This window comes from Netta rufina, assembly GCF_964035555.1.
Source record: "Netta rufina genome assembly, chromosome: Z".
NCBI classification, from domain to species: Eukaryota; Metazoa; Chordata; class Aves; order Anseriformes; family Anatidae; genus Netta; species Netta rufina.
In genome coordinates, this window is record NC_140126.1 from 14,836,877 (window position 1) to 14,850,769 (window position 13,893).

General features: G+C 42.1%; 1 protein-coding gene across 1 annotated transcript in view; it reads right to left on the reverse strand.

Moving 5' to 3' along the window:
* The window catches only part of LOC311221021 (chondroitin sulfate proteoglycan 4-like), a 37,518-nt gene extending 24,842 nt beyond the window's left edge, over window positions 1-12,676 (reverse strand). The window contains exons 1-3 of the mRNA XM_084304744.1: window positions 12,569-12,676; window positions 4,355-4,518; window positions 178-3,744 (exon numbers count right to left, since the gene is read on the reverse strand). Coding sequence (XP_084160870.1) covers window positions 178-3,744; window positions 4,355-4,518; window positions 12,569-12,656 — 3,819 coding nt within the window. The 5' untranslated portion in view covers window positions 12,657-12,676. The remainder of the gene's footprint in view (window positions 1-177; window positions 3,745-4,354; window positions 4,519-12,568) is intronic.
* Between the last annotated feature and the right edge of the window lie 1,217 nt (window positions 12,677-13,893).

The following is a 13,893-nucleotide window of genomic DNA, read 5'->3' on the forward strand; positions in this document are numbered from 1 at the left end:
CAAGCATCCAGAACAAAGACATGCTAGTGAAAACCAAAAAGAGTTAAAAATGAAAGACAGTTTTGGTGAACAGAAAGAGTACAGATGCTGCAATCGCTGAGAAAGCAGAGGTGAACACTCCCTACAAGATTGGAGAAACAGACAACACAATTAACTAACTTAATACAGTTAACTTACCTGCAGCTTTCCTTTACTGATTTTAACTGGTTTTCCTTCTTCAACTAAGAGATTGTTATTGTTCACAATCCTCGGTGGCCACTGATGACTTTCCAAATATATGCGAACATGTACACCAGCATCCAGAAGGACATCTTTAGCACGGACTGTAAAGTTAAATGTGTCAATAAGGTTGTTGCTGTCATCATGCCTGTAAGTCACGTATCCCTTTATCAGATCAAGTTGAGTGAAGGAATCTGTCACTAAATTATTTACAAATATTCTTCCATATTTTGGGAAAGTGGATATCTCGTAGGTAATCTCATGATCATTTCTGATGTCTCGGTTTGTAACAGCACTTAGATTAGCTGTTGTAACAACTTCTTCTTTTCCTTTTTGAACCAGCAGGCCCGTATTATTTGCCAACCTAACAAAAGGATCAGTGGCATTAACTTCTAGGAGGAAAGACGTATAGTGCTTGCCATCTGTCACAAAGAGCACAAAACGCCCAAAATCTGCACCACGGTGTATAAACAGGACTTGCTTTTGCTCCAGGTCTGCTTGCTTGAATTGGTAGAGCCTGTGCAATGTATCATTTGTTAGCACCAAATCCCCATTGGAAATGCCACGTCTAGTGTACAGCAACTGTCCATCGTCAAAGTCAGAATCAGGATCGTGATAGCAGAGGTCTGCCAAAGTTAACAACCGCTGACCATTTCTCACTACGTTAAATACTTTATCGACTACACGTACTGGTTTTTCGTCATTCTTCAGCTGGACAGAAATGTTGAATCTAATTTCTACTGACAAAGATCTTGCTTCTGGATCAAAGTTTGCCCACTCCCCTGGTTCTTCACTGAAAGCTCTGACAAGGAATTCATCAAACACTGTCTCAGAATCATCATGCACATACATAAGGCGCTTATCACTTATATCTTCACTAGTGAAAGAGGTGAGATTGTCATTACTCTCAAATGAACCTGAAAAATTAATGAGTTTTAATTTCCCATGCTTAGGAAACTTTAAAACTTTGTATTGGAAAGTTCTATTATCCAGTGTTTGCACAAACAATTTGGTGCTTGTTATTAATTCTCCTTCACCTTCAGTAACAGTCAAGCCATTGTTAATCAACAAAACATTTCTGAAATCTGATTTGATGCAGACTTCGAATTCGTAGAAATTTGATTCCAGATATTTTGTTGAAATGAGGAATTTAAATGAATCACGTTTGTCTTCATGGTATCTACTGATTAACTCATACGCCACTTTTTGATCAGTAATATCTTTCTGGCTAAAGACTGAATGTTTTTTCAAAGGCTGGTCATTAAGCAGCATTTGTCCACTCTTTGGTAGGGATAGCAGTTTAAAATGAAGCTCGTCTTCAGGTATTTCTAGATCCGCAAGCACAGCAAAAAGATTATCTGAATTCAGGTACTTCTTTCTTGATTTTTCAATTTCTAGAGGAGTATATTTCACTAAGCTGTACCTTAGCCATTTCACTTGGACTGGAAACACATATTCTTCACTGATTCTGTTTCCTATGCTAACTCTGAATTTAAATTGGTCAGTCACATTGTCCTGCTGAATTTCTTTAAAAGTGCTACAGTATCTCACACGGCTGCGCTGAACAGAGCGTTGAGAAAAAGAGCTGACTTGCTTCCATTCCCTGCTTGAATGCTGTCTTTGGACTTCCCCAAACTGGGGCGGCTCTGTGATCTCGTACCTTATCTCCAGCTCCTGCAGGTTGGCATTTGTTTCAACAGCCAGATGGCTAGGTGTGATCAGAGCTGCAGCACCCTGCAACAGTCTTATTCCTGAGCTGCTGACAACTTTGTAATCCAAAGGAACTGCCATGACACGTAACACAACAGTGTTGCTCACTTTCTCACCATCACTTGCCCTCAGAACAATCCTCGAGTTCTTGACACCTGTGTGAACAAAGAAAATATTGCCTTTCCTTAAGTCCTCGTTAGAAAAAGTAGCAATAGCTTTTCCAGGATGCTTTGAGTTTTCTAAAAATCCCACATCTGCATTCATACTTCCAAGAACTGAAAGACTGAGGTCCAGAGGATCTGTATCATTATCTAACACTTTTATCAGGTCACTAGTCAAACGTTTCTTTGAGTTCTCTAACAGAAGAAGTACATTTCCCTCAGGCAGTGTGATCTCAGGAGCATCATTTACTGGAATGATGGTAATGTCAAACACATACTGCTCATTTCCTTGCAAGTACGGGGGCAGGGTGTTTCTGCTGCTGGCAGAAATAGAGAAATTAAAATGATCAGAAGTGTCCTCCGAGCCACCATGGACGTACAGGATCTTCCCTTGCCACAGGTCCTGCACAGTAAATGCATTTACTTCCTGCACAGCTTCAGCATCCAATTTCAAGTTCCCATGTGAGGGTGGTTGCTTTATTTCAAAAAGAACTTGTGACTGATGGATCCCAAGTTTCTGAAAGTCTAAGTTGACTTTAATATGTTTAGATTCAAGTAAAGCTTGTCCACCCTCTTGCACAATCAAGTTACTCAGAACTAAAAGGTGACTTTTATCTCCCTGGCCCAGTGAGACAGAGCTTTGAGAAGACATGGAAAATGTGGGGGCTGCTTTCGCAGTAGGATATTTTAAAGCCATCTGTAAAGAAAGATTTGTATTAAAAGCACTTTCCGTTTCACATCCAGCTGAAATGTCCTTTGTTACCAGAACATTCTTCAGAGATTTCTTTTCTGAATTGACTTTTAGGTCTCTCAAGCAACCTTTGAAGGACCCTCCTCTGGCATACTTTCCAGACACTGAGGGTAGCTCTAACTTAATTGCTTCTGATCGTGTACTGTCATCTACACCACCTACAAAGAGAGACCCCTTCAGAAGCAGCTTGCTTTGTGGAGGGAATGATTTTTTCACAGTTTCTTCATCCAATGTCAGCTGTAAATATTCTGTGCTAAATTTCAGCTTCACATAGTGCCAATGACCATCATTGACTGGCATACGAGAGGAAAGCTGGGTTCTACTTTGATGTCTTCCAATACACGCTTTAATTAATCCATCTTCCATTTCCATTGCAATGAAATTTCCTGCTTGCCCAGGATGATAAAGCAGCAAGCCACGTGCAGCTGAGGTTTGCAGCGCATACTCCACGACTCCCTCACCATCAACATTCCACAATGGGAAAGAAACATAAGATCTGGAACTGAAGAAACTGATGGGTTCATCTTCACCTGCAAAGAATTCATCACTGCATCCCACCGAAACTTCATGAATACTTTTAAAGCCAGGAGAAGGTCTCAGGGGCATCAGGATGTCTAGCTGATTAAATGACACGTCATCAATACATCCTCGGAAGTTGGGCAGTGCTCCAACAAGGTCAGGAATGTCAAGTTCACTAGTACCACCTACATAGAATCCATGATCAATATTTAAGTCGTAGAGAATTCCAGGCATTTTTGCACTTGTTCTATCATGCTTATCAACTACCAAGGCGATGTTATCATGTTCATGATGCAGTTCAACCAGATGCCAAGCTAAATCATTCAGCTGAGATCTTTGCTGAGAACGCAGTACTCGTTCCCCCATGCCAAAGTTAATTCTCAGCTGCAAGAGACAGAATATTAAAAATACATCAAAATCCAATGTCGTATTTTTTACAGTCATATATTCATATAGACTTGAACAGTTACTTTTCATAAATTTTCATATTTATCGTATCGTTTATAAAATGTAATTGGGAAAAAAAAAAATCCCATTAAAATTCAGTCTGGGTTTACCTGTCATCACAACATTGACTTGTATAATTGCAGAAGAGGGAATGAACTACACTCCAGTTCTGCTGAGACCAACAACTCCTGAGAACTCTTGTGACAATAATGTTTCAAGAACTTGCCTTGCAGAATAACTATTATTTGGAACCAACATTTCTAAGATGCTAACAGCATTAAATCTGAAATGTTGCCCTTACTGAACCCTCACGCCTTGAACAGCGATCTTGATCTTAAACCTAGAGATCTAAGAGGCTTCTAGATAACTAGCTTTTTAATAATTATCATTGTGAGAAGCACATACCATGTTTTGAAATTATCAATTATATTATACAAATTTTCCATTCTTTTTAACATAAGCTTCAGGAATTGTTACAGACAACAGCTTAAAGAAAACACTAAATAGAGGCTATGCATTTCTTTTTTACCATAGCCACAAATCTTACCTGCACCCTTCCTGACTGTAGCTCCATCAAACAATAATCTGTCTTTCCAGCTGCAAGAAAGAGCATTCCATGTGGCTTGCTTGTTCGAAACCGCAACTGTAAAGTTGTCTGTGAGGATGTTTCTGCCTTCTTCAATGCCACATAGCTATCACCATAAAATGATACTAAAAGAAAGGAAAACAAGCAGATTTAGGTACACACACAGAATCTCGTCTATACATATATTAAAAACTCATATTAACTCTCTCTATATTTATTTATATATGTATAAAAATAGACCTCATATATTAAATTCATCCAGTTCAAGCAACTGGGTAAGAGCCCTGTGGCCATACCAGTGTGAACAAGAACTGAATATAGCCCATTATAGTGTCTCCAACAATGATCATGGGGAATCATGGCAGAAGCATATTTAACATCTTCCTTCAAACACTGTCCTAGTTTCCAATTATTTTTCATTTCTGATGTTTTCATGAATTTGTCACAGTCTGCCTAAGTGCCACAGGATTTCTCCCTGAAGTACTCCTCTGGTTTCTCTTTGGCCTCATGTAAACATCTTCATCTTTAAGATGTTTCCCCATGTCTCTGTCAGAGACATCCTCTGTCACCTCTGATGAGAAGACCCACAGGTCTCCTAGCGCCTGCAGAACCATATCCTTTCAAATGCTCCCATCTGTCTTTCAGGCTGAAGAGTCCTAGCTTCATCTCTTGGTTCCTATATGCAGCCTTCAACCATCCCTGCTGTCCTGTTGCCCCGTCACTTGGTTTTGTACAGAACTCCTGCAATATTTCACTCTCTTCTCCCCTCTTTACTGCCCTGAAGTACAGTAAAATCAATTAACTTCCTCATTTGACTACTCACTGCCTTTGCCATCTCCTTTATTACTGTACTGAACAGCACAAATTGCAAGAGTGACTCCTGCACAGCTCAGCTGTTAACTTCTCTCCTATGCAAAATATCATTTACCCCTTCTTCCTACCTTTTAATCTAAAACTTATCACTCAGTGCCATTTAGAATAACCAAATATGAAGTTGCAGAGAGACAACATTTTCCAGTGTGACACTGGCCAACAGTTTGGTGTTTAAACTGCACTTCCTTAAAAAGAAAAAAATAAGTGTAAGCTAAAGCTTTTGCCCTCCACAAAACACTTCAGCGTCAGAATCCATCACTGAAGGTGGGACTGGAAACTCAACATCAGCCTAGGCACTGATCCAACACCAAAGGAGATCTTGGGCCAAGACCACCTACTGTGCCTTGGCGTGATTTCTGCTTCAGTACCCACCAAACTAGGCAGCATGTTATTACAATACAGGAATCAAGTTCATCTTTTAGAATGATTTCTGGCTAAAACCACATTATGAGTGACCTCAAAATGACTCCAGTGCCACAGTTTTAGAAAAGGGGACATTATGTCCTGCTCCATCCGATGTCACTTGTACCACCACGGAAAATAGGTGGAGTTCAACCAACAATACCATCCCCGAAAGCTCCCTTGACACCGTAACACATGCATTCAGCATATCATACAGGAAACAATTCCTTCAGACTGCGTGGGCAGACAATCCATTTTGCAATGTCAGTCCATGCCCCAAAGGGAAAAAGAAGGGTGGAAGCAGCTGAGAGTAAGAGTTTGATCTAGCTCAACTATGATTTCCCTTTGTGGGTATTTCTATGTGCTATAGATACAACAGAACAGAACAGCTCAGTTGGAAGGGACCCTCACAGAGCATCGAGTCCAACTGCCTGACCACTTCAGGGCTAACCAAATGTTAAAGCATACTGCTGAGAGCATGGTCCAAACACCTCCTGAGCACAGACAGGCATGGGGCATCAGCCACCTCTCTAGGAAGCCTGTCCCAGTGTTTGACCACCCTCATGGTAAATAATTTTTTCCTAATGTCCAGTCTGCACCTCCCCTGCTGCTGCTCTGTGCCTATCCTGTGCATCCTGCCATCAGGTAGCAGGGGGAGAGACTGGCATCTCCCAGCACAGATACACAAGGCCTCAGAAAACAGAGGTCAAATCATGTGGGACATAAATTTAAAGATCTGCTCAACCTGAGCTACCGGCTAATTTGTGGTCCCCATCTCCCTTCTTTCTCCACTTGAGCACACTCCCAACTCTGATTAGAAAAAACACACAGGGGCTACAAACCCTTCCTAATATTTCTATCACGACAAGTTACACTTACATGAAAACCGTAAGTTTTGAGAATTTTGTTTCAAGTAATTTTACTGAGTATTCCCGAACAGCTCCATCCGTAACAGCTTTCTTAGACGTAAACACAAGAAGCCAGGCCAGACACAGCAGAAGGCTTCAGAATCACACAGCAAGGACTTTACTCTTGTTACCCTGCAGAACCATTAGGCTGGCTCTTTGACCTTTCACTTAGCTTCTTCTCTCTGCTGTTGAAAAGATTACTGAATTCAACTACACTCTGCATTGCTTTTCTCTTGGTTTCTCTCCTCACTGTGCAAAGCAATCAAAGCCTCACCTCTTTTCCATTTCCAAAACTAATAGCCTCCAAAATGTACCTACAAGAAACGACCTCAAACAATCCACACAGTTATTACTTGTGTAGTGCACAAACATCCAAAACCAAAATCAAGACTAAAGACCTAAATGAAATAATGCTTTTTTTTCCACATTTTTCTGTATTGCTCATTTCAGACTCGATTTCATGTCTTCTCAGCAATGTATAAGGACAAACTGATCTTGGAATCGCAATCCAATGCTCACTTCATAACTGGAAGTAATTTAATGCAGGCTTCACATTGCTCAACACCTTTCAGTCTACACTGTTGGCAGGAAACAGCCAAATCCCTGCGTATCTCAACCATATCTTTCCTTACCTTCTACACTCTCGTCCCAAAAAAAGTTGTAAGAGAAGGCTTAGGCTTGGACCTGTAACCCAAAAAGGATTTTATATTCATGCCAGAGGTTTTTCAGTTCACGTCAGTTGAAAAAGAGGGGCATTTAAAAGATGCTTTCCCTGCCACCTTTTGTATGAAAAACTTGAAATACACGATTTGATCTTCAAGCAGGGAAGAAAAAGACAACATTGCCATACAAGAGAGCATTTGGACAATGTTTTTGTCTTCAAAGTGTTCAGGAGGTATCAGTAAAAATACTTCCAGGCTTTATGAAAGTACAGCTTGAAGCCCCATTAAATGCCCTCAGTGATGCAATTTGAGGTAAACAATGAGAGACACCTTCAGACTTAATGTGCTTCTGCTGTAACTAAGATGAAAAAAAAAGGGAATGAAACAACATGAGGGCCTGGCAAGGGACAGCAAGAGAATGGGCAGCAGCAGCATGCAGGGTGTAAAGAACAATGGAGCCTTACTATGTCTAACTGCTTTGTTTTTTCTTCCTGGTACTGGATTGCAGAGTTGTACCAAAGGATGTGATAACCACCAAACGTCCCTAGATGCAGGCTGAACTGCTCCTTCTACACTGTGCAGGTCCCAACTTTTTTTCTGTTAAGCTAGAGGCAAAACAGCATGCAACCTCACGCACAGATATAATAGGAAGGCTCCACCCTGGGAGAGAATTTGAGTGATGGAAGCAAGTGCTCAGAGACTATGAATACCAAATTTAAGCTGATGTGATATTAATAACTTTTAAAAGCTCTGCTTCTTCTGATTGTACAGCACAAGTGAAGACATTGAAAAGGCAGATGCTTTCAGAGAAAGTGTACCAAATTCCATGTATCTAATATAAGAAAATTCTTACAGCTCTCCACCAGAAAACAAAGCAGAATGAAGGATTAAATGCATCTGCAAGTATTGCACGTGGTCTGCACTACAAACATGCCTAAAGCTGGCCCACAGAAACAAACAACCTCTCTAGCCGCTTCCAGGTAACAGAGCTTCACATCCAGGTCCAAGAATCCAGCCAGTGCACCACCAGAAGAGATGTCAGTCCTCCCCAAAGTGAATTCCATAGTGTCCAAAATACCGACTCTACTCCCATAAGATTTTGTAGCATATTTTAGCGTATTTTGTTTGTGCTGAGGTAGCCAGAACCATTTATCAGAACAACTGGAGTGAAGCAATTCATTCACATGCTGCAAGTATCCTTTCCAAAATTTTGTGATTTGTGTGTTTATTTTCATATCCAGTTGTATTTCCTTTCACCTCAAAGCTGCCATTAGTACGTCTCAAATCGCTGTGACTACAGGAGAAGCCTAATACAAGAGTACATAAAAATAATTCAGAGAAATAAATACTGGGCTCCAACACCATTACACAATTATTTAAAAGTTTGTTAGTAATTTATACTAAACCTTTTGAATTATACACCTGCTGAGTGATGTGAAAAAGATGATAAATTAAGATAAAGTGAAGTGTTTGTTAAATGAAGCAATCTTCACTGAAAAATAATCCATTCAGGCAGAATATTCTTACTAACATTCACCAACATGACTAACAACTTCTTGCAACTTTTGGAAAGGTTTACATATAATTTATAATATATCAGTGATAAAAATCACTATTTTTAAAAAATATAATACAAATAGTAAAAGAAATAACCATTACAGTAAACCATAGGTTTCATGGAGTTCTCAAGAGCTGCATCAAGTGATAAGAGAAGAAGAAATGGCCTTAAGTTGCACTAAGGGAGGTTTAGGTTGGGTACTAGGAAACATGTTTTCACTGAAAGGGTTGTAAGGCATTGGAACAGGCTGCCCAGGGAAGCAGCTGAGTCACCATCCCTGGAGGTCTTCAGAAAACGTGTAGACGTAGTGCTTAGTGATATGGTTTAGAGGTGGAGTTGGCAGTGCTAGGTTAAAGGTTGGACTAGATCATCTTAGAGGTTTTTTCCAAACTAGACGATACTCTGATTCTAGATCATTCTGGTTATTCAAAGCTCACTCAAACTACAAGCTGGAAAAATAAAAAATGACAGCAAATACTTTCTTAAAGTAATTTCCCATTTGTTTTTTGCTTCCGATAGGTAATGAAGAAGAATCAGATCAGTAGCTGATTTTTCTCACATTCCTGATTGAAACCTGACCTTATGTTAGAAAAACTTATTGTCTGTGTGTCCGCCCATTAAAACTAGATTGAACAGGCTTAAGAATACCAACCAGAACATCATTAGCCTGATGAAATGAATAATACCCTTACACAGGTGTAATCTGATATTGATGATAATGCTCTTTTACAGTGAATCTCAATGTCTCTCTCTCTTGCAGAGAGAGGAAAATGTGAACCTCTTTCCAGCCTGATTCAGCAGCACTCACTAGTAGTCACCTGGAAAAAAAAATCACAAAACATATCCTCACAATTAAAAATACACTCCTGTCTTCTTCATTTGATCTTACAGCTGGATGGAACCATATTTAAAATATTCCATTTTTAACCAAGAACTTGCTGCATCATAGATATGATCTAATTCAACCAGTGAGATGGAAAAACATTATAGGCACCACTGAATATCTTAGGTCATATGGCTTGCTTACAGATCTTTGGTGGGAAACTGGTTAAAAACCTTGTTCTAAACAAGGGGGAGAGGATATAAACTTTAGTCTCTCAGCATTCAGGTGCACTTCTTCCAAATATGCCTGATGATTAAATTACATGGAGATATTCATTGCTTCCTTCTCTCTTTAGCAAGGTTGCCTGAACGCTTTTGTGGTACTGTGTCTAAAAAGTACAAACATATTTCATTATTAAAATGCTTGTGTTCTGCTCCACTTGAAAGGTATGCAAAGATCACACCTGCACAAGCAGCCCAGGGGTGATCAAAATATTAATCAGGAGAAAAAAAGGAAAAAAAAAAAAAAACACAGAAGCTGTCAAACTGCACTTTGGAGGATGCATTTATTAAAGACCTGAAAGCAGAAGACATTCTGATACTTACAAATACCATGGCATGGGACTGTTGGGTTAATGTTGGAAGTGCCCCTTCCCAGATCACACAGTCTAAACTACATTCTCCAACACACAGTCCTGATACTTCATAGAATGGGAGTTTGGTTAATGAAATCTTGCTATGAGGACAAACAGAAGAAAAAATGCAGCAGAATGACAGAAAGCAAACAGAGGGCCAAAGGATACTTCATAATGGAAAAGTACAACTTCTTTTGCTTCTTATTCAAGCTAGTAGCAGATGACATCGACAGCACTTCAGGGGCACAGGAAGAATGGACATGGAAAAGGACTGCCAGATTTGCTGGGAAAGCCATTTACAGGTAATGTAACCATAGTGCTGAAGTGAATTCTCAGGGCTGATTCACACTTTACCACTGGTAGATTTAGAGTTAGATTTTGTGGGTAAATCAAATGCTAGTAAGAGTCTGCAAACCTCTGATTCTTGCATGTAATGCAAAACGTACACAGTGAGACACATCCCTGTGTTGCATCCACATGTGCTTCACACACCAGATTTCCAGATAAAAGATAGTCCTATAGCTGAAGCGCTGAACATCAAATGAACAAAGGTAAAATGTTAATTTCTGGTTCCATCAAAGAAACATGCCAAAGAATTCTGCGAACCACTTAACAACCTAATTTCAGTTTACTGCCTAAAAGTTGTTAGCGCTTTGTTTTCCTTCCATCCTCAAATTGTTTTTCAGTTCCTCTCTAAGATCTTTGGGACAAGAATCTCTCTACCTCTGAGCATGGCTACAGTTATAACAGCAACTGTAGTAAAAAGACAAGAGCTAGATTTTGACACATGGTCCTGGTACAGATGCCAGCCCACATGGGATGGTAGAGATCTGCACGACAGCTCTGCTGAAGCATCCTACATTGCTGCACTTGGGCTAGCACAAGCAGCAGGCTGTGATTCTGACATCCTACCTTGCAATCTGGAAATGTTCCCTGCAGCCCTGTATTTACCGTGCACTGCCCGGAATGCTGGGCACGGACAGCTCTTACCACACAGTGAGGCATGAAGTGGTTTGTCAACTTCTCAAAGTACTGTTTGCAAAACCATACTGGTTGGCCTGAATTGCTGCCAGTAAAATCACTGACAAACCCTTAGACCATGACATTTATGAAAATGCTACTAGCACTAGAGAAATTTCAGTGGCAATCTGATCTCCCAGACATCTGTGATAACTGAAATAACTGTGAGCAATAAAATATCCTCCCTACTCTGCATACAGACTTCTTGTCCATGAAACCTGCAAGAACACTGTTTAGAGCACCATACATTGAAATCCTCTTGCAAAAAGACAAGGGAGGTATAAGAACTGAAGACTTTTTTAAATTACAATTAAACATTAGGCATTAGTTCCTAACTAGTCTACTGATCTAGAGAAAACATTCACAGTACAGTCATAGACAGTGAGACACTTGTAATTTTTAAGGAAAGGGAGTTATAGCAATTAGTTCCTGTCGCATGGGATTGCAAAGCATACTAGACAGGTCAATTCTGCAACTGTTCACTGGTCAAATATTGAAGTGGATATTTAAATAGCAAATCTGATTATCATTCCTTGGTGCTGTAATTACAGTTCACTGGAAGATGAAAACAAAGAAATTTCAAACTTCAGCTTTTGGCTGTGCCAGTGGTTTTGGTGACAGCTCTAGAGTAGCACATCTATTTGCACCACCGTCAGGAAGAGCGGCGGGCCCTTGGCGTGTGTGGGAAGCCAGACATCAGCTCAATTTGGATGCCAAAACCCGGCACCCGTTGTCACTGCTTGGTAATGAACATCGAGGCTTCTTGCAAGCCAAAACGGGGGAAGGAACCACAGGGCATACCCTTGCACATGCCGTAGAGCTTTTCTCACGGCACGTAACTTCAGTCATACTCACGACTGTTAAAAAAAGAATTTTACGCCAGTTGCTTGCTATTTGTTTGTATTAAAAAAACTCTGGGACTCTGTCAAGTCCCGGCATCAACCCTGCAGCTGGCAAAAAGCGAATCATGCCTCAGCTGGCAGGCTCGGCCTCCCCTTAGCAGAAACACCTTCCCCTCGCCCCCAAAAGCTGCTGCTGTCGAAAACAAAGCTATTTCTGCACGCCTACCGCCAGGTAAGCCCGGCTGCTCCCACCACAGGCCTCACACTCCGGGGGCTGGGTGCGGGGCTCGCCCCGCCGCAGCCCCCGCCCGAGCCTCCAGCCCCGCGGGGCGCCCCTCCATGGGGGCTCCCCTCCCGCAGGCGCAGCCCCCAGCGCCTCCCTCCCCCTCAACCAGCGCCCTGCCGGCCTGCCCGGAGCCCGGCGGCTGCCCGCGGCATGGCGGCAGCCCCTACCTGCGCGGGCCGGCCGGCCGGCGGCCAGCAGCAGCAGCAGCAGGAGCAGCAGCGCCGCCAGCAGCGGGGCGCTGGGCCCGGCCGCCATGCCGCGGACCGGCCGGGCAGCACCGCCCGCCCCGAGTAACCGGGGGCCCGGCACGGAGCTCGCCGCCCTCCCCCTGCCCCCAGTCCCGCCTCCCGCTACAGAAACACGGCGGGGGCGGCACCGGGAGGGTTGGAGGGCCGGCCCCGGGGCTGCCACAGGCGTCCTGTGGAGTAGGGGTGGCTCCTCGCGGTGTGTTCCCATAGTTTTGTTTCACTTCAAGCACTCAGGTGTCGTTGCGGGGCTCGGCGGCGGTGCCCGGGTTGTCCCAGCAGAGCACAGGAGGAGAAGGGTGTGAAGCCCTGTGCAGAGCACTCGGCGTTGTGGTTGTGTCCAACACTTCTCTCAAAGTCTGCTGCCATCACTGCATCCCTCAGGCTGGAAGCACTCACGGTGGTCAGCACACAAGGTGGTCAGCACTCCCACATGTGGCCTTGTCCCCACGCAATTCCAAGCATCTGTTCTGGTGTCCCCTCCAGATCACTTCTAACAAGATCATAGAAGGTTGGAAAAGACCTTCAAGATCATCACGTCCAACCATCACCCTACCACTAATGTCACTGTCACCCACTAAACCACGTCCCTAATCACCATGTCCAACCTTTAGGCCCCCTTGGTTCTCCACCTTTAACCAGCTGTCAGGATATGTGACCCATTAGCCACAGACCTGGGAATAATTAACTATCAGACCCGGGAATGGATGGCACACACAGCCCTGGTGCTGTAGGAGAGTTGTATTAAGCACACCATGTGGCTCAGTAAGCATTTCACCTGTAATTTTTATGGTTTCATTTTGTTTCAAAAATTTAGTTTTGGATTGCTAATTCTCTGATGGCACTGTATGACTCGGATCCTTACATCTAAAATTGATAAACTATGGTTTTTGTACTTCAGAAAACTATTTAAGTATGAATAAATTAAGCCGTACACTGATCAAATACTCTAGTGAGGGTGCTATATGCATACAAGGAAAAGAAGTCTGAAATGGACGTATAACAGGTAATAAACAGCACATCACAGTGCCTTTAAAGTCCCTTCAAAGAACAGAAGGAAGTACTCTAGATATGTTGTACTTGTACCCTTGTAAATACTATTGCCTTTTGTAATTGTGAAATAAGAAGTCTTATCTACAGCTTTCTTACTAATTCTTTTTGTACCAGATACGGGCTATAACTACAATCATACTTGCATAAAGAAGTAAGTCATATTTTGTTTTAGAATGAATATACAGCAGTTAGAC